This window comes from Leptopilina heterotoma, unplaced genomic scaffold (assembly GCF_015476425.1).
Source record: "Leptopilina heterotoma isolate Lh14 unplaced genomic scaffold, ASM1547642v1 Lhet_238, whole genome shotgun sequence".
Classification (NCBI taxonomy): domain Eukaryota; kingdom Metazoa; phylum Arthropoda; class Insecta; order Hymenoptera; family Figitidae; genus Leptopilina; species Leptopilina heterotoma.
The window spans coordinates 144002-165839 of record NW_025110954.1 but is presented as its reverse complement, the minus strand read 5'-3'; the positions used below and the strand labels follow the sequence as shown (position 1 = coordinate 165839).

Below are 21838 nucleotides of genomic sequence, written 5' to 3'. Positions count from 1 at the left end.
GCTAAATGAAATTGATGTCAAATGAATTTTATAACAAATAAAATTTACGTTAAATGAATTTTATGTCAAAAGAAATATATGTTAAATGATTTTTATGTCAATAGAAATTTATGTATTACATAATTTTTATGTCAAATGCGAATTAAGTTACCTGAGTTTTATGTAACATAATATTTCTGTTTAATGAATTCTATGACAAATGATATTTATGTTAAATGGTTTTTGTGTGCAATGAAATTTATGTCAAATAATGTGCATATTATGTGAATTTTAAGTAAACTAGTTTTATATCAAATAACTATTTGGTCAAAAAAGATTTCGGGAATAAGCATGCGTCTCGAATTAGTAAACGTTTCCATTTTTTTCTACTTAGTATAGAAATTTCTAATTCATATTTAGATTGTGTAATATTATGTTCTGTATTAAAAAATAATTTTTGCTTTTCTACATATTTAACTAACGTTTATAACTTTTACTACACTTCAGAATTTTTAAAAATATTTATATTGAAATAATATTTCGTTTATTTGATTATTGAGAATTTTCGAAACAAAAATTTACTGACACTAGAATGCGTAAAGTAATCATTTTACGCACTGAAAATCACTTTACACACTGTTTTCAGTGTGTAAAATTCAATTTTACAGGTTAGTGTTGCAAAAAATATTTTTCCTATGGAAAAAGTTTTTGAAAAATATGCCTTTTTATTTGTGTTAGGTAGTTTAAGAGGTTGAGGATAGTTTTTTGGAAAATTCTTCTTAATGATATGTTAAAGCACTAAATTAATTCTCTATTCCTGTAAAAAAGATTTTTAAAAATTCTTACTTTTTAGTGTACCATACATTTTCTTAAGATGTTTAACAGCTCTAAATTTTTATATATGGTACTAAATTAGCACTAAATTAGTTCTAAAATCCTGTGAAAAAGTTTTTTAAAAATTCTTTTTTTTTAGGGTATGGTACTTGGAGCTATACGTCAAGCATATGTAGTACTATACATTTCCTTAAGAAGTTTAACAGCTCTAAATTCAATAGAACTAAATTCAATAAAACAATTTGCTAATTTCTAGTATAAACCTACTCAATTAACACTAGAAACTTAGTAATTTTATAGAAGAAAACCAATTATACGTATGCAAAGAGTTACATTTAATTAGTAGGGGAGAGGTACGCGCGTTGAGACACTAAGATATTATAACCTGTGTAACTGATAATACCAAAAATTCTATTGGCATTTTGTCGTATCATTAATACCAAACTTTTTAATTAAAAAAAGCGCAATAACTCCTGTTTTTTTTGGTAGAACTAGAGCGAACCAATTTTTTAGTTAAAAAAAGTGTTTTTCAGAATTTCTGTTTAGTGTATTTACCATGTACTTTTTAGTGGCAGAAAAAATTGCGGATAACATTTACATATCAATTTTGGTTCTACTTTAAAGTTCCGACGAAAATTTAGACATACGTTAACATCTACAAATAATTTCAAAGCTTTAAAAAAATAACAGCAAGGTCTGCACGTTGAGACACACTGTGGTACGCAGGTTAAAACGCTCACGGTTTGAAAATAGTACTGTCATTAAAATTGATTTTGAATCCACAATTTTTAAGCGTTTTACATGTTCTTCACCTGTAAAAATTGCGAATATAAAAATTTCGATTAATTATTTTTGTGCAAAATAAAATTTTATTTTTTAATTATTTTTTTAAGTTAATTTTTAATGTTTTAATTTTTTTTCTTTGTGTTAAGACCATCAAAATAAGTAAATAAACAACAAACAATTAGAATCTGACGTAATTATTCATTTTGTTTCAATTTAAAATAAATTATTATGGGTGTCTCAACGTGCGTACCAATTTTTTTTTGGTCAAAAATAACATGTTTAAAAAATCAGCTATAAATTTTTCAATTTTGTCCAAAAAAAATAACTTTCTTTGGTAATGTTGTAGCCCTGGACAATACTTTTAAGAAAGCATTTCGAATTTTTCGCTAAATTTTGTTTTTTAAAAATTATAACTGAAAAACAGAACCCGTCTCAACGTGCGTACCTCTCCCCTAGGTATTTTACAATAAAGTTAGTAGACTCTCACTAATACATGAGTTCTTTTAGACTAAAATGTAGTACAATTTTTATAGGTTTGAGATTAAATGCAGCTTTTTGGAAAAATCTATTAAATGCCATTCTAGAGCACTAAATTAGCTATAAATTCCTAAGAAATTTTTTTTAAAAATTTTGCCTTTTTATTTTCTGTAGGTAGGTAGTTTTTGAGGTTGATGATAGTTTTTGGAAAATTCTTCTTAATGCTATGTGAGAGCACTAAATTAATTCTCAATTCCGGTGAAAAAGATTTTTAAAAATTCTTACTTTTTAGTGTAAGGAACTATGAAACTGAAGTTACCAACTTTTGCTCGACGAAAAATATAATACGTAACAATTTCTATTTCCCCGCCTCAGATCCAATTTTTTTCACTTTTATTATAAATACTAATGTTAGAAGCCATTAGAAATTATTTTCAAGTGGAACCAGGTCGGGGAGGGCAACGATTTTGACTTTTTTTTGTCACAGATTTTTCGAAAATTCAGAAATTTCGAAGGCAATGATTTTGATTTTTGTCGCGGATTTTTCGGAAAATCCATAACAAAAGATCAAAATCGTTGCCCTCCCCGACCTGGTTCCACTTGAAAATAATTTCTAATGGCTTCTAATATTAGTATCTATAATAAATGTGGAAAAAAATTGAATCTGAGGCGGGGAAATTGTTACGTATTATATTTTTCGTCGAACAAACGTTGGTAACTTCAGTTTCATAAGGAACTTATAGCTATATACGTCAAGCCTGTAGTACCATACATTTTCTTAAGATGTTTAACAGCTCTAAATTTTTATATATGGTACTAAATTAGCACTAAATTAGTTCTAAATTCCTGTGGAAAAGTTTTTTAAAAATTGTTATTTTTTAAGGTATGGTACTTGTAGCTATACGTCAAGCATATGTAGTACCATACGTTCCCTTAAGAAGTTTAACAGCTCTAAATTTTTATATATGGTACTAAATTAGCACTAAATTAGTTCTAAAATCCTGTGAAAAAGTTTTTTAAAAATTCATATTTTTTAGGGTATGGTACTTGTAGCTATACGTCAAGCATATGTAGTACCATACGTTTCCTTAAGAAGTTTAACAGCTCTAAATTTTTATATATGGTACTAAATTAGCACTAAATTAGTTCTAAATTCCTGTGGAAAAGTTTTTTAAAAATTGTTATTTTTTAAGGTATGGTACTTGTAGCTATACGTCAAGCATATGTAGTACCATACGTTTTCTTAAAAAATTTAACAGCTCTAATTTTTTATATATCGTGCTAGATAAGCACTAAATTAGTTCTAAATTCCTGTGGAAAAGTTTTTTAAAAATTGTTATTTTTTAGGGTATGGTACTTGGAGCTATACGTCAAGCATATGTAGTACTATACATTTCCTTAAGAAGTTTAACAGCTCTAAATTTTTATATATGGTAGTAAATTAGCACTTAATTAGTTCTAAATTGTTGTGAAAAAAGAATTTTAAAAAATGCCTTTTTATTTCCTTTGTCTACTTTTTTAGGTTAGGAGTATTTTTTAGAAAATTCTTTTTAATGCTCTGTTAGAGCACTAAATTAGCTCTAAATTCAATTGAAAAAAGTTTTGAAAAAATATACATTTTTATGTTTGCTAGGTAGTTTTTGAGGTTAAGGGTAGTTTTTGTAAAATACTCCTTTTAATTCTATGTGGGAGCACTAAATTAGTTCTAAATTTCTGTGAAAAAAATTTTGAAAAAATATTTTTTTTTCGTTAGGTAGTTTTGAGATTAAGGGTAGTTTTTGGAAAATTCTTTTTAATGCTATGTTAGAGCACTAAATTGGTTCTAAAATCCTATGAATAGAATTTTGGAAATATGTGCCTTTTAAATTCCTGTAGATAGTTTTTGAGGTAAAAGGTAGTTTTTGTGAATTACTTTTAATTTCTATTCTTGAGCACAAAATTATCTCTAAATTGCTCTGAAAAAATTTTTAAGAAATAATTATGTCTTTGTTTTCTTGTAGTTTTTGAGGTAAAAGGTAGTTTTGTGGAAAATTTTTCTTGTGCATTGTTTGAGCACTAAATTAGCTCAGGTTAAAATTAGTTTTTGGAAAACATCTTTCAGTACTAAGTTTGAAAACTTTATTAGCTTTAAAATTCTATCGAAAAATTTTTTTTTAAAATTTGTTTCTTAATTTTTATTAGGTAGTTTTTGAGGTTAAGGGTAGTTTTTATAAAATAATCCTTTTAATTCTATGTGAGAGCACTAAATTAGTTCTAAATTTCTGTGAAAAAAATTTTGAAAAAATATTTTTTTTTCGTTAGGTAGTTTTTGAGATTAAGGGTAGTTTTTGGAAAATTCTTTTTAATGCTATGTTAGAGCACTAAATTAGTTCTAAATTCCTGTGGAAAAGTTTTTTAAAAATTGTTATTTTTTAGGGTATGGTACTTGTAGCTATACGTCAAGCTGGCAGTACCATACGTTTTTTTAAAAAGTTTAGCAGCTCTAAATTTTTAAATATGGTACTAAATTAGCACTAAATTAGTTCTTAATTCTGGTATAAAAAAAAAATTTTTTTGTGAAAGTGGTACTTGTAGGTTTACCTACCTCATTCTCGTGTGAATTTCAATCATGAAACAATAGAAAAAAATATTTCTGCGCCAAGTTATCGGCAGACGATTAAAGTTATTGTTTAGAAGGAAGTAGATATAAATTATTATAGTTGGAAAGAAAAAACTCCGGATGAAATAAAATTAAAGTTTTCAATCTATTTTCACAAAATAAAATTGTGACTTTGACACGGTTTATATAAAAAAAAAGTAAATGACTAATTGCATTTTTGCACAGAAAAAAAAAATTTGATTAAAAAAAAATTCTTTACCCGACTAATGTTAAATAAATATTTATTTTCTATTTATTTATTTATTATTATTTATTATTCAATATTAGTTTTTCTAAGAATATCAAATTGAGACAAGAAACTTTTGTTTTTGACAAAAAACAAAAGTTTTTTCTAAGGATATCAAAATTGAGACAAAAAACTTTTGTTTTTTGACAAAAAAAAAAACAAAAGTTTTTTGTCTCAATTTGATATCCTTAGAAAAACTGTGATAATAATTTAATTTAATCAAGTAAATATAATTTTTTGTGTAAAATTATTTTTTCTTTTAACAAATAAAACAGTATTTACTAGAAAAATTATTTGTTCCAATAATTTAGTTTAGTTGATTTAAATAAAAATTATATTTCCCCCAAGTAAATTTATTTAATACTATTATTGTTATATTTAAGTCGATTATTTGGTGGGAAATAATTTTTTCCACTGTATTTTAAATAAAGTTAAGTTGAATTAAATTAAATTAAATTAAAGAAATCAATTATTACCAAATAATTTTTTCCCCTGTATTTTAAATAAAATGAAAAATGAAATTTAATTTATTATTCTAAAAATGCAGCAAAATTTGACTGAAAAAATGCATGAAATAATTCTACTATCAGAAATTATTTAAACATTACATAATCGTGCAAAATGTTAAACATTCTTTTTTAATGTTTACACGTTTTTTTTTCATTTATCATTTTCTAAATATAATTTGTATATGTAAAATAAAAAATACGTGACCGAAAATATAAAAGATTATTTCACTATAAAATTAAAAGTGAAATTAAATTTAAAATTAAATTTGAAATTAAATTTAAAATTAAATTTGAAATTTTACTTGAAATTAAATTTTAAATTAAATTTCAAATTTAACTTGAAATTAAATTTTAAATGAAAAAAACTGAATTTAAACTTAAAATTAAATTTCAAATTAAACATAAAATTTAAATTTAAAAAAATGATCAATACTACGAACGATTCGGTTAAAAATACTCGATTCGTATATAAAATCAAAGAATTGAAGTTAGCAGTGAATCACACGGGCTGCTCTTCTTCTAAAGTTATTAAAAAGAACCTTCGGATTCCAGGAGAGAGGGGATTAACGCGCACCATCTGCGCAGGTCAATTTCCCATTTTTGCCATACTTTCTCCCTCGACTGAAAAGGTTCTCTTGCCAAGAGCCTTTTGAATTTCGACATCGAAGCCAACTTCAGCCCAAGCAGACCAACTCCCCTCAACATTTTTTAAATTTCGGTATGTCATAAAAACTAAAAAAACATTTTTCCAATTTTTCTCTTTCGCATATAATTTCTTTCAATTTTCCTTTATTTTCCATATTTATTAAATCATTTTTAGTTTTTAAATTAAATTTCCAAAAAAAGGTATTTAATTTTTCTATACAAGTTGCATGCGCGTCGCTTCACTGCGTGACGTCACACGTTGGCGATATCCAAAACACAAAACTAATTAAAACATAATATAATTGTTTGTCAAAATTCATTATTTTTTTTCATTCCTTTCCATTTGGGATTCATTAATGCTCGAAAGTATTGTAAAAGCAACGTGTCATTTTTTGTAATAAAAAAATTGGACTATACAATTTTTTATATATTTAAAAAATTTTAATTTTTGCAATAAAATCAAATTTTTTTTTAAATATATAAATTATTAAAATATTAAGAATTATTTAAACTGTAAATTTAATAATTGTTAAATATACAAATAATTCCTTCAGTTTCGTAGTTAGCGAATTTTTAGAATTTTAAAAGAATAAAAAATTGTTTAATTGTCAGGGGAAAAATTTGGTCAATTGTCATACTCTCAATAATTGTGAGTATGGCAATTGACAATTATTGTATAGAAAAACTAATTTTAATTAAAAAGTAATTTTCTTTAAGAAATTTTCTTTAATTTTATGAATTTTCTTCTAATTTTTCTTAATTTAGAAATTAAATTTTTAAACAATTTTAAAACTTAATGAAACTAATCTTATTGAATTAATATTAAATTTTACAATTAAAAACTATATTATGGATCATAATGGTTCAAATATCTTAAAATAAACAAAAAAAAATAATAAATAAATAAAAAAAAAAATTTGAGTAAAAAATAAAACAACTATTCTATAATTTAAATAAATAAATAAAGAAGTACAGAAAATAATAAATAAAAACCGTATTTCTATTAATTTTTCTTTTTATATTAAAATATTCAACAACAAAATTTGTTTGGGACTTTTTCAAAAGAAAAATATTATTGTAAACTTTTTCATTGTTGGTATAATTTTGATAATTACGAATTCCTAATTTATAGCGAAAATCAAATTATAACTAGAGTTGAATTTTATGAATGAAATTTAAAAGAAATAATAAATATTTTCACAGGTATTTATAAAAATAATGAATTTGTTATATATAATGCATTTTATCTTAAACAATCAAATAATAACTTCCTGAAAAAAGTTTTTAATGAATAAACAGTAAACCAAGAAGATTCTTTATTTTCACTGTAAACATTAAATATCTATTCATTTCAATTTCAAGGACTGTTGCAACAGCAACATTCATATTGTTTGATTTAATTCAATTTTTCATTCTTCAAGGGAAAAGCTACAATTTAGATAAATACATTTCAAGAAAATCAAAAATGTAGTTTTTGTATTCTATCGATAAGAAATTATAACTTTTCTATTTTATTGTTATTTTTATAGTAGTTTAATTATTTAATTATTTCTATCTAAACCTATAATTATATTTATTATTTATTACTTATTAGTATTACTACTATTTATTCCATGTATACTTTTTTACAAGTTTTTATTATTTTTTAGTAATTAATAAAAAAAATTGCTTTTATTATTACTATTATTTTATTATTAGTATTTTATTATTTACTCATTATTATATTATTATTTACAAAATTTATTTATCATCATTTGTATTTATTATTATATTACTATCATATTACTGATTTATAGTCTTATTTTTCTTATACTATTTTTTTAGACTATATTTCCATTTTTCAAAAATTTTTCTTCAAGAAAAATTTCCATCTAATTAAAAATTTATTTTGAAAAAATTGCCTAGAGAAAAATTTCTTTTACAATATTTCTACAAAATTTGAAATAGTATTTTTCTGTAATTCAAATTTTAAAGAAAAAATTTAATACGTAAAAAACAGTATAAGAACTATTATTTAAAATTTTTAATATTTAAATTTTTTTTAATACGCACTTTTTCTTTCTAAAGAAACAAAAGTAAATAAAAATTGTATGTCAATTGCAAACAAAGTAGAAAAAAATCATCTATGATATCATATATTTGAATTTACGTTATCTATTTAGAATAATAAAAAATTTGCATAAACAAAGAATTTTTATGTGGAGTAATAATTAAATTTATTGGACAATTCAAAAATAAGAAAAAGCTGCTTGCGCCCATAATATTTTAGTTTATACGACAAACGAAAAATTTCCAAGAAAAATGAAATGAGAAAAATTCACGTTTAATTAATGGAGAGAAAAAAGGAAGAAAATTGAAAATTTTACTGTAAATTCTCTTAAAATTTGAAACAAAATTTTAGAAACGAAAAAACATTTTCAAAAAAAACTATTTGGGAATAATTCTAGTTAGGAGAAATTATTAACGAAAGCAGTAATAATAATACAAATAATAACATAAAAATAACAAAATAAATGTTTACTAATTTGATTTAGTGACTGCCTTTTTGCTTTTGAATTAGTAACTTTTACAAATAAATCAGTAGAAATTATTATTTATTAGTAAAATTTATTAATTTACTAATTAAAAATAAGAAATTTTGCTTCATTCATAATAAAGTAAAATTTACTAATTTTAATAATATTTTATTAGTAAATTTTACTAATAAATTAGAAAATTTTACTTATAAAATTTTACTTATAAAATTTATAAGTAAAATTTTCTAATAAAAATAAGAAATTTTGCTTCATTCATAATAAAGTAAAATTGACTAACTTTCTAATAAAAATAAGAAATTTTGCTTTATTCATAATAAAGTAAAATTTACTAAATAGTAATTTAATTAGTAAATTTTACTAATAAATTGGTAGAAATTACTATTTAGAAGTAAAATTTACTAATAAAAAATAAGAAATTTTGCTTCATTCATATTAAAGTAAAATTCACTAATAAATCACTAGAAATTAATATTTACAAGTAAAATTTACTAATTTACTAATAAAAAATAGAAAATTTTGCTTTATTCATAATAAAGTAAAATTTACTAATTTTATTAATATTTTATTCGTAAATTTTACTGATAGATTAGTAGAAATTACTAATATTTTTAAGTAAAATTTAATAATTAGTCAATTTTAGTAATAAAATAGTAGAAATTACTATTTATTAGTAAAATTTACTAATTTACTAATTAAAAATAAGAAATTTTGCTTCATAAAAAATAAAGTATAATTTACTAAATATTAGTATATTTTACTAATTCAAAAGCAAAAAGTCAGTCACTGATTTAAATTAGTAAATTTGTTTACTAATTCAATTTTAAAATTTGTTAACAATATGTTAACAATTTAAAGAAAAAATGCGTAAAAATATAAAAATTGCAAAAATACAATTAGTAATTTTTTTTTGCAACAATAATGCAATTGGGGGATGAATTAAAATAATAAAGCACTCATTCATTGACAGTCCTTGATTTAGCACATGTCTTTGTCATGATTATCAATATTGAATACGAAAAATACATTGTCTGTCCTTATCATATTTCACGCCACGATAGAGAAAATCTTGATATGATATTTCGATATTATATATTTATAATGACAAAGGGTAAATTCTTTAGTAGTCTCCCACAAATGTACACATTCATAAATAATACTTCACTTTACGCAGATTTTCTACCTTCAAAGTAGTTTCCTCTCTCCCCCACTTAAATTTTATTTTGTCCGCGGGGAGATTTCTCGCGTGTCTCTTTCGACTTTTCAACTTAGTCAAGTTACAACTCAAGCCGAAGCTGCATTAAAAAAGTGTTTAAAAAAAAAAAAAAAAAATTCTTCGCTTCATTTATTCAAGAAAACAATTTTTTTTAAGTAAGTTCGTGTCCAAGTGTCAGAAATAAATAAATAAACAAATTATTTCAAAAAAAAAAAATTCCATTATTCTCAGAATTTAAAGGAATGTGTGAAATATTTGAAGAAAGTGAATATAATAGAAGTGAATAATTATGTAATATAGATGGTAATTAGTGGAGTAACTATTCTCTTATGTTGGAGAATTTTACATATACTGAAAACAAATTATCGTTTATTTAATACCCAATTTTTAAATGACAAGTGTTCCAAAATATCTTGCGGTCATTTTGATTAAATACAATCTTGATCGACCTACATTAATAATTTTCGAGGAGAAAAAAAAATTTAATAGCTCCAATAGATAAAAAAAAAGTGAAACAATTTTCCAAAAAAAAAAAAAATATATATATATATTCACTTGAGAATATTTTCGTGTTAAGAATATTTGACAAATTTCGATTAACACTGGAATGTTAATCATATTAATCAGAAGTTTAAACAGCTGAACTGTATAAAATGGCATTCAGATGTCAAGAATTACAATAAAGTCTAATCAACTGTAAAGAAACAAATAATTCATAAAAAATACTATATGAAAAAAATATTTAAAAAATTCCACTAAAATTCTTTATAGAAATTTTTTTTTCGTGAATGAAAAAAGAAAGTAAAAAATTATTTTTTAATACACGAATTATTAAAAAGGGGTTTTAATAAATAATTTTTTAATTTTAATTATTCATCAAATAATCTTCATTAATTGAAATTAATTCTTAATTTTTATAAATTATATAAAAAAAATTTAATCGAAAATTGGTAAATTTGATAAAGTTTATAAAAATATAAACAAGACAAGTTTTTAATTTCAATAGTTAATCGAAAATTATTTTTTAAAAAATTACTATTACTACTATCAATACTAAATTCTTGACGAATTAAATAAATAACAAAATGATTAAAAATCAAAGTGAAAATAATAAAGAGAGAGAATCTTAATTAATTCCCAAGAAGGGTTCTTTAAGTGCGAGAATTGAAAATTATTGAATTATATCATTCAAAGTCTTTTAGTGAAATAAATTGAATATTTTGACTTGTACAATAAATATAATATTAAAGTTTTATTCTTTTTTTTCTCTTCGTGTGTTTGTTTAAAGTTTCATTCCACTGGCATGCCGAATAAGACATTAAATTGGAATTAAACATCATTAAGTCGATTTACAAGAACTGTCAAAATCTGACCTTTCGAAATCAGTTATTTGGCGCCACGACACTAACGACACGCCACGTGCGCTATAAATTCATTTTTCTCCCAATATTGTTCATATAAAAATTATTAAAATAGGAAAATTTAAAAAAAAAAATTTTATTGGTAAATTTTTAGTTTTTTTATTTCTAGAAAAATTTATATTTTTCAAAAATTTATAATTATTATATAATTAATAATATAAATATATTTTAAATTATTTAAATAATAATAACTGTATAAAATAATAATGTAATAAAAAAGAAATCATTTTTTATGTTATATAGTGACAATGAAGTTAATATTAATTGTTAATAATAATTGTCATATAATTAATATTAAATATTTAAAATAATTTAAATAATAATTATATAAAATAAATTTGAATAATAAAATAATAATAAAACCGCGGAATCTGGTGTTTAAATAAATAAAATAAGTTACTAAGAATATTAAAAACTAATATTAACGATAAAAATAATCATAAATATTATTATTATAATATTTATTTATTTATTTAAATAATTATAATATTATTGCGCTGAAAAAAAATATTTGATTGAAATCACTAGTTACTGGTCTATTATCAAATAAATATTTACTTGAAACAAATATAATTGTTAATTAAATCAAATAAAGTGTATTTAACAATAATTTTAATTCAATCCAAAAAACAGTATTTACAGCAAATTTAATTGAGTTAAATAAAAATTATTTTATGCAAATAAATATTCATTTGATAAATAGAAAAATAATTGTTTATTTGAGTCAAATTTTTTTTCAGTGTAGTAATAAGAATAAAAATTTTTTTCTATATTACAAAGTAATAATATTATTGTAATAAAAGAATAATAATTCAATTAAAAGAATATTAATTCAAATAAAAGAAAATTAATTTTCAAATATAAAAGAATAATAATAATTAGCTGACAATAAATTATTTATTATGAAGTTTGGTTTCGATAAATTTTTCCAACTCTTTTTGTCAACAGAAATAAAGTGTCTATAGAATAGAAAAAGGTGGTAATAGTTTTCCGATAAAAAGTGACGTTTAAAAGAAAATGAAAAGTGGATTGTTGGTTTTAATTAAAAATAGAAGAAACGGAGCAAAATACTTTTATAGTTTCCGCTAGGAAATATTTTTAACGATTCGGTAAAAGTATTCGCGAATTATTTTTTTTTTGTTTTTTCTGCTTTTAATCATTCCATGTCAATTTTATGTCTTCTAGAAAAAGAAAAGAAATCGCAATAAGGGAAAAATTGAGAAATAAAAAAAAAACATTTGAAAGAAAACAATAAGTAGACAACAAAGAAATATTACTGATCAGGAAATATTAAACGTTTAATATTTTTATTTTTATCGAAAAAAATAAATAATAAAAATCTCAATGAATATTGAAAATATTTTTCAATACAAAAATTTTTTTTTAGTTTCAATAACAAAAATATTTGTACTTAGTGAAAAAAATTCATAAATGTTTTTCGTATTTTTCAATGCAAAAATTTTTTTTTAGTTTCAATAATAAAAATATTTCTACTTAGTGGAAAAATTCTCATAAATGTATTTCGTAGTGGAAAAATTCAAAAATGTCCTCACGTCTTATTTTTAGAGAAAATAAACGAAAAAATTTTAATTTAAAAAATTACATTTACGACAGAAACTGAGTCATGAATTTTTACATCTATTCTCTGGTTGCGCGACTTTAAATAAATTACTTTGCATTTCAATAGAAAATCATTTATCGAAAAATGTACATATTAGTAATAAGTGTTATTTCTTTATTCTTTGCTTTCATAAATTTGAATAATTTAACTATTTTGTTTTCTCTTTTCTTTTGCAGAAAGAATATTAATTAGCTACCTGTAGAGGAGTGAAAAAAAAATGGATCACCATAATCACTATCACGATCATCATCATCATCATCACGAAGACTCAACAATGCATTTAATGTCTGATAATATAACTAGATTAGCGTCTTTAGGACATGAAGATGAAGATAAAGAAACCGCGGTATTAATAGTCAAAGGTGTCACTATGCTTGTTTTATGCTCCGTCAGCATATGCATGGGACTTTTACCTTTGCAAATGAATAAATGGCTAAAGTGGACATCACCGAAAAATGGAAATTCCGTAAGGTATATCGAAAATTTATTATTTCAGGCTTCGCACTCGATAATTACATTTAAAAAAAAGTGTCAAAAATTAGCTTTAAGACTGAAAAAAAGTAGTAAAAAGTGTCTTATCAAAAAATTAAATTTAACGACTAAAAAACTCGTTTTTGAAAAATAATAAAATAATAAATTTTTTATGCTAAATATTTAAATTTTAAATATATTATTACAGTTTTACAAAAATCAAACGTTTCAAAGACAAACCATTTAAAAATCCTTTGAAATTTAATTATTTCTAAAAATTCATATTATAACGCTTCTAATATTTAATTTTTATATCTAAAATTTTTTCTTAAATTCATTTTTAATTCAATTCTTGTTAAAATGTTCTAGGAGAATTAAATTATTTAAATACAACAATAATTTATTGAATAATTGATTATTTCTTAAAATTGAATGTTTACAAAGTATTTTATAAAAATTTTAAAACATAATTTCATTTGAGTCAATTTATTATAAATTTTCAAAAAATTGAGTAAAAATTTTAGGTATTTTAAATAATTAAAAGTCTGTAAAAATATTATTTATGAAAATAATTGGAGTTTTTGTAAAGAATTTTATTAAAATTTATTTAAAATAATTGAATTTCTGGGGAGAATTTTTATATTTATTTGCAATGAATTTTATTCATTCTGAAAATAATTGAATTTGCTAAAAAGAATTTTATTATTTATAAAAACAATTGAATTCCTGTAAAAATTTTTAATATTTTTGAAAATAATTGAATTTATTGGGGAGAATTTTATTAAAATTTTTGAAAATAATTAAATTCTAGCAAAAAATTTCGCTAATTATAAAAATAATTGAATTCTTGTGATGCATATTGTTATTTATGAAAATAATTTATAAAAAATTTGTAAATAATTGAATTACACTGTAAAATTTTTATTATTCATGAAAATAATTAAATGATTGCGTAGAATTTTATTAAAATTTTTTTCTAATAATTGAATTCTTTTGGAAAATATTTGAAAATAATTGAATTTTTTGGTGAAATTTTATTAAAATACTAGATAATAATAATAATTGAATTTTAATGAAAATTTTCGTTATTTGGAAAAATAATTGAATTCTTGACAAAAAACATAAAAAAATGGAACTATTTTTAAAATTTTACAATGTCTGATGTAAATTTTACTAAATATTTACTCCGGGAATTTATTTATTTTATTTACTCCTGGAAATCTTATCAAAAAATGCACTAAAATTTCAGGCCCATTTATATTTTACTATACAAATAATGAAACTCACTTTTCTATTTTTCCCTCTTGCATATTTCATTTTACAAACAAAAAAAATTTTTTTATACTGTAAAGTAAACTTTTAGTATTATATTTATTTTAGTCCCCACTTGAAGAATTGCATACACGGGATTAAAATTTATGAAAATGAAAATATTGTAATAATAGATGCTTTTATTATCAAATGAAACCATCTCTAGGTGATGAATTATTAAACGTTATCTTATTTGCAGTAGTGTAAAAATTTAAACTTAAGTAGTTATAAAAAAAATACTTTGATATAATTTAGAACACTTATTATTGTTCATTAAGTTAATAAAACAATTAGAGAAAAAAAAAACAAATTCTCTTGCAATTTTTTTGGTAAATATCGCAAATATTTATAAATACAAGGGGAAGAATTTTATTAACATTTTTTTTAAATTATTCAATTCTTTTGGGAAATTTTACTTCGGCAATAATAAAAGTTACTTTAATGATAGTAAAAATTCCAGACAATTTAGGTTTTATTTTTGAAATATAGTAAAATTTACTTCAGTAATAGTAAAATTTACTGTAAAAATATCAAAAATTCCAGACAATTTAGGTTTTATTTTTGAAGTACAGTAAAATTTACTGTAAAAATATCAAAAATTCCAGACAATTTAGGTTTTATTTTTGAAGTACAGTAAAATTTACTGTAAAAATATCAAAAATCCCAGACAATTTAGGTTTTATTTTTGAAGTACAGTAAAATTTACTGTAAAAATATCAAAAATTCCAGACAATTTAGGTTTTATTTTTGAAGTACAGTAAAATTTACTCTGGAAATAGTAAAAATTTTTAACTATTTAGATTTTCCTATCAAATTATAGTAAAATTTACTGCAGAAATAGTAAAAATTAGAGACAGTTCAGACCTTCTTGCATTAGAAAAATAAAAATTTTCAAAATTAAAAATCTTTTTTCTTTACAGATCATCAAAGGTGATGAGTATGCTTTTGGGATTCGGAGGTGGAGTCCTTTTATGTACGACTTTTCTTCATCTTTTGCCTGAAGTGACTGAAGGAGTTGAATCTCTAATACATCAAGGAAAAATAAATCCTCAGAGATTTCCCATTCCGGAAACTCTCACATGTCTCGGGTAAAACATTGTTTCAAAGGACTTTCTAACCAAATTTTTATTTTAAAAATTTATTTTTCAAAAAATGAATAAAAATTTTTTTTTTATTTTGAAAATAAAAATTTCTTTCATTTTCAATACCAATGTTCAATTACTTACAAGTTTTTTATATTCTACAAACAAGAAAGAAAAATCGCTCTAAAAAAAGAATATATTTTTTCGCACGTGCTGTACTTTTCTTATTTTTATTTCTCCCAGACACTATATATATATTGTCTTTTCTAAATCTTTAAACGTTAAAACAATGACATCAATTTTTTTATAATACTTTTAAAATCCGTTGCTTTAATCTGTTTAATAACGAATAAAAATCCGTTATTAAATAATAATTAAACAGTCGGAATCTTGTGAAATGTAACAATTATTTTATAGTATTTAAAAGATTTAAGATTATATGATGCGATTTAAGAGAAAAGAGTTGTACAACATAAAACAAATAGATTTTAATTATCTATAGTGATTCAAAAAAAAAGAAAAAAAGCAGATAAGAAAGAAACTTATTTTATAATTATATTTTCACAAGTAATTAACTATTATTGTAATGTCTATATAAACACGAATTTTTTAAAATTAAAAAGTATTATAAAAAAATTTAAATAAATATTTTTTTATTTCTCTTTGCAGATTTTTCATTATGTATTTGGTTGAAGAATTGGTCCACACACGTTTGAGACACAAAAAAAGACACGCATCTTCTCAATTTAATGTTGATGTCAATCACAGTACAAATGAATTGGTTGAGAATGGCAAAATTGATCACTCATCATTGCCAAATGGGCGCAATCATGCGTAAGATTATTTATTTATTATTTATTATATTTATTTATTATTTTATTATTTTATTTATTATTATTTATTTATTATTAATTCCTGCAAATTAATTTTTTAATTTTTTTTCATTTGTTGAAAATTCTACTTCATTATCTAATAATTAATTAATGTTATTAAAAAATAGATTAATTAATTTACAATTAGTGATTGAATGTTAAAAAATTTTAGGACGAAGGCCCCAACAGTTGAAGAAGAAACACAAATTGTTCTGTACGGCACTTTTGATCAAATTTGCAAGAAACGCGAAATCCAAATTGTGAAATTGGACAGGTTTTTAAAGCGTTTTTTTAAACAAAAAAAAATTATTTTTCTTTATAGGAAATAATTATTTAACGAGATATTGATATTGTCCAAAAAAAAATTGGTGCAAATTAATAGTGTTCATGGAAACATTATTTTTACACACAGAAAAAAATCAACAAAAATTTTCTAAAGATTTTTTATGAAACGTTATTAATTAATTATTACCAAATTTTTTTTGTCTCTAATGCTAATTAATTTTTTTTATTCTTAATTTTATTTATTATAGTAATTCCTTATTTATTTTATTGCTAAATATTTTATTATATTATCTAAATAACTAAATATTTTATAACAAAAAAAAATATTTTTTTAATTTTTATTTATTTTAAATGATATTTTTTTCTTTTTCAAATATATTTTTTCCATTCGTTTGGTTATCGAAGATTTTATAAACTGAACATTTTCTATCTAAAATTAATTCTTTTTCATTAAATTTTCTTTAATTTTCTTTAACTAATTATATTAATGTTAATTAATGTTAATTAATATTAATTAAATTATTCATAATTATTTATGTATAATTAGTATAAAAATTAAATTTTCTCTGTTTTTCAATCAAAACTTTTTTTCATAAGTAAAATTGTTATTATTAATCATACTTTCACGTACAAACGATTAAAATCATGTCTTATAACGAAATATTAATTTTATTTATAAATTCACTTTATCGAAAATGGAAATATTTAAAAGTCGATAGTCGATTACAGATAAAGCGAAATTATTATTATCTCACTCCGAATTTAATAAACTTTATCGACTGTTGAAAATAGAGAAAACAATTTCTCTCCATCACACGTTTCATAAAAAAGAACTTTTTTTTATCATAATTTCAAAAAATTTTTTTTCCTTTTGTTTCTATTTTTAAAAGATTAGAAATAATTCTTAATAATACATTTATTTTATTTTTATGTACATAATACATGAAAATACTTTTCTAAACAACATTACCGATTAAAGGTCTCGTAAAACATTATCAACAATGAATAAAAACAATATTTCCTCTATAAAGAAAATAAATTTTTAAAAAAAGTTTAATTCAATTAAAAAAATTGAAGTGTAAAAATCGTGGAAAAATTTACATTATCCGGAATGATCGTATTTATTCCGCAATTATTGCAATTATTCCGGAATCGCAAAAAATAAATATTAGAAATGTTAAAAACAATTTAGATTTTTATTTAATTTTATTTACTAACTAATAGAAATTATTTGGTTTTAATTTATTTTTCAATTCGATAAAAAAATGTTTGTATACTCCTAATCAGAACAATAGTGTTTCTTATGAAATTTGACGTCTAATGAAGTGGAAAATTCGACAAAATTTTTATACAAATTCAATAATTTCAATAATTTTCTTTTCTGAAAAAAAATTAACTTTTTTTCACAGTTGCACCGGTCACAGTCATCTACCAATAACAGATGATGGCGAAAGCTTTGAGATCAGTTCTCTTCGAGGACTTTTAATAGTATTGGGACTTTCAGTGCATGAATTATTTGAGGGACTTGCTATAGGCCTTGAAAGTTCTGCCCCTGACGTTTGGTTCGTATAATTATTTAAATTTAATAGACCATATAGTACTTAAGAAGAAGAAGAAAAAAAAATCTCTTCAATTAATACTTTCATTATTAAATATACCAAAACATTCGTTAATTAATCAAACTAATAATTTTCCGAATAATTTTCAAATATTAACTTATTTCAATCAATTTCAAATACGAATTTTTCGAACAATTCTCAAATAAGAATTTTTTTTGAATAATTCTCAAATATGAATTTTATTCAATGATTCTCAAGAAAGAATTTTCCGAATAATTTTCATATAAGAATTTTTTGAATAATTCTCAAGAAAGAATTTTGCGAATAATTTTCATATAAAATTTATTTAAATAATTCTCAAGAAAGAATTTTCCGAATAATTTTTATATAAAATTTTTTTGAATAATTCTCAAGAAAGAATTTTCCAAATAATTTTCAAAATAGAATTTTCAGAATAATTTTCAAATCAAAATTTTCCGAAGAATTTTCAAAATCAAAATTTTTCCTACAATTTCCAAAGAATAATGTTTTACATAATTTACAAATAATAATTTGTTGAATAATTTCTATATCTATTTGTTTATTTTCAAAGTCCCCACGGTGAAAATATCTTCAATAAAAGATATTAATTATTCGAATAAATTTCAAATTAAATTCTTTCCAATACAATTCAAATAATAATTAATAATAATTTAATAATAAATAAAAATAAAAATTTTTAATAATTTTTAAAATAATTTTCGAATTATTTTCAAGCAACAATTGTTTTCTGAATAATTTCCAAACGATAATAATTTTTTGAATTATTTTCATATAATATTATAAAAATAAATTTCAAATAAGAATTTTTCGAATAATTTTCAATTTTTTGAATAATTTTCTTCAATTTTTTAAATAATTTCCGTATAATAATTATTCGATTAAATAACAAATAAAAATTTCTCGAATACTTTCCAAACAATAATTGTCTTTTGATTTTGACTAATTTCACGAATAAAAAACTTTACCTGGGACAGCGAAAAATTTCTCTAGATTAGCGAAAGTATTTATTAAAACAATTAAATATTTATAGCAAATACAATAAAATTTAAGTTCAATCTTAAATTTTTTTTCCCATAAATTTCAGGTATATGTTTGCTGCAGTATCTGCACACAAATTCGTCATTGCATTTTGCATTGGTGTGCAGCTAATTGCAGCTAAGACGAAGGTGCATCTATCAATCGTCTACATATGCATGTTTGCCGTTGTCTCTCCCCTTGGAATTGGGATTGGAATGGCACTAATCGGGGGCGAGAGTGCTGCAGCAAATGGTCCCCTACCCGTATTTTTACAGGTAATTCCAAAAATTTCATTAAATTTTATACCAGAAATTAAAACAGAAATTTAAAGTTTAAGAATTCAAAAAAAAGTTTTGAAAACAAATTAACTCCTTACTCTATTTTATATATACGAAAAAAATGGATAAAACATACTATTTGGGTCGAACAACTTTCTCCAATCACGTGCATAGATATGAAAAAATATTCCAAGTATATATATAAACATATTCCATTTTTAACTTTCTTTGCTCTAATTTTACAATTTTATATTTAATCCATCGGCAAGAATAATCCATCATCAACTATAATAATTATTTTATTTTTTACAATACCTTATTGCATTTTTTACACCAATTTACTGTATTTTCTCTACTTCTACTTCTATTTTCTGTATTTCTTCAGTAGAATAAAAAATAATAATTAATAATTAATAATAATAAATAATAAATAAATTTTACTTTTATTTGTTTATTTTTATTTTTTTATTTGAATAAATTTCATGACAAGTCCATAATTTCTTAATTATTCTCCAATAAAATATTTACAATAATAATAGATTTGAAAAAACTATTATTAGACAACAATTATTAAAAAAAAAAATATGTTTCTTATCACAGGGAATTGCATCTGGTACATTGCTGTACGTAGTTTTCTTTGAAGTTTTACAAGAAAATCGTTCTGGACTGAGGCAATTTGCTTCTATTGTTGTAGGATTTATTTTAATGATGGGTCTTCAGTCAGTGAGTAAGTACACAATATTATTGTTTTATTTTGTTTTCCTTTTTTCTTTTTTTTTTGCACTTTTATACGTTTTACCCTCGTGAACACACAAGTTGATTAATTTTCCACTTATCAAAATAATACAAGTCAATTAATTAATTCTCGCGCGCTCATGTGACTCTTGCTCTTAAAATACGCATCTTCTTAAAAATTAATGAACCATATTACGTGAGTTAAGTTAATTAACTCAAGAGTATAATCGTCCATTATAAATCATATTCACTTCGTTTACAATTCAAAACGTGTCTCTATTTTTCTCCTCACGGTGAAAAAAAGAAAGGAAACAAAAATTTACTAATAATAACAATCTCGGTCCATTTTTTGTTCATCATATCCAGGATGTTACCATAAAGCGTATTGCGTCACTTTATTGTTCGATTGTATTTTCTAAATGCAAATAAGTAGTACAGATCGGTCAATGAATTCTTTCTGGAACCTTGAATATATAAACGAGTTTTTTAGTTCAATTTATTTTTTTTATTATTCAAATTCTATGTCGTTAATTTTCGCCATTTTAATTTTTCTAATTGTTAATTCTAATCTAATTCAATTGTTAATTTGGGATTTTTTTTTAATTTATCATTTTTTATTATATCTAATATTCTTCATTACTTGATTATCTTTCTAGTGGAAAATATTTAATTTCCAAAAAATTTGATTTGAAAAAATTCCATTTGAAAAAATTTTCAAAGGATGAAAAATTCTTTTTTAATAGAGAGGAAAAATGAAAATTAAAATTCGGAAATTTTGCTCTTTGGGAAAAATACCTCGTCACGGGAAAATTGAAACTTATGTATTTAGGTCCAGAGTGACGTAACTATCTCCCGAAGGTATTTTTTATCATTCAATCGAAAGTCACGGTCGGCAAAAAGACGTGAATCATTTGTTCGTCCTTCACACTTTGTCGAAAGGAAATCGCGTTTGTTTTTTCTCATTATTTTCTCAATACGCGAGAATTTTTTTAGCAAAAGAAATATTATTCCTCGATGCGCATTCAAAGCAATTCTAAATCGATAAAAAAAAATTTTTTTCATCTACTACTTTAAATTATAAGAAAAATTAAAAAGAAATTGGAAATTGTACCGAAAAAAATCGAATCTTTTTTCATTGCTCAAAAAATGAAATATTCAAAAAGTAAAGAGCATGAAAATGTTTATTAATCAGAATTGCACAATTTTGTTATACAAAATGTTTTACAATATGTTTTAAATTTTGTTGATAAAAATTTCAATGATATAAGAACATTGTGAG

General features: G+C 22.1%; 1 protein-coding gene across 4 annotated transcripts in view; it reads left to right on the top strand.

Annotated features, from left to right (window-relative positions):
• Window positions 1-21838, top strand: part of LOC122502802 (zinc transporter ZIP1-like) — a 64321-nt gene that overhangs the window by 11609 nt on the left and 30874 nt on the right. The window contains exons 2-9 of one of the 4 annotated variants that reach the window (XM_043613058.1): window positions 6023-6188; window positions 13084-13378; window positions 15610-15777; window positions 16441-16605; window positions 16816-16917; window positions 18338-18490; window positions 19614-19821; window positions 20425-20551. In XM_043613058.1, the coding sequence (XP_043468993.1) occupies window positions 13125-13378; window positions 15610-15777; window positions 16441-16605; window positions 16816-16917; window positions 18338-18490; window positions 19614-19821; window positions 20425-20551 (1177 nt within the window). In that variant the 5' untranslated portion in view covers window positions 6023-6188; window positions 13084-13124. Of the gene's footprint in view, window positions 1-6022; window positions 6189-9846; window positions 10021-13083; window positions 13379-15609; window positions 15778-16440; window positions 16606-16815; window positions 16918-18337; window positions 18491-19613; window positions 19822-20424; window positions 20552-21838 lie in introns of those variants that run through there. The other 3 variants (XM_043613060.1, XM_043613059.1, XM_043613061.1) reach the window with 3 other exon arrangements.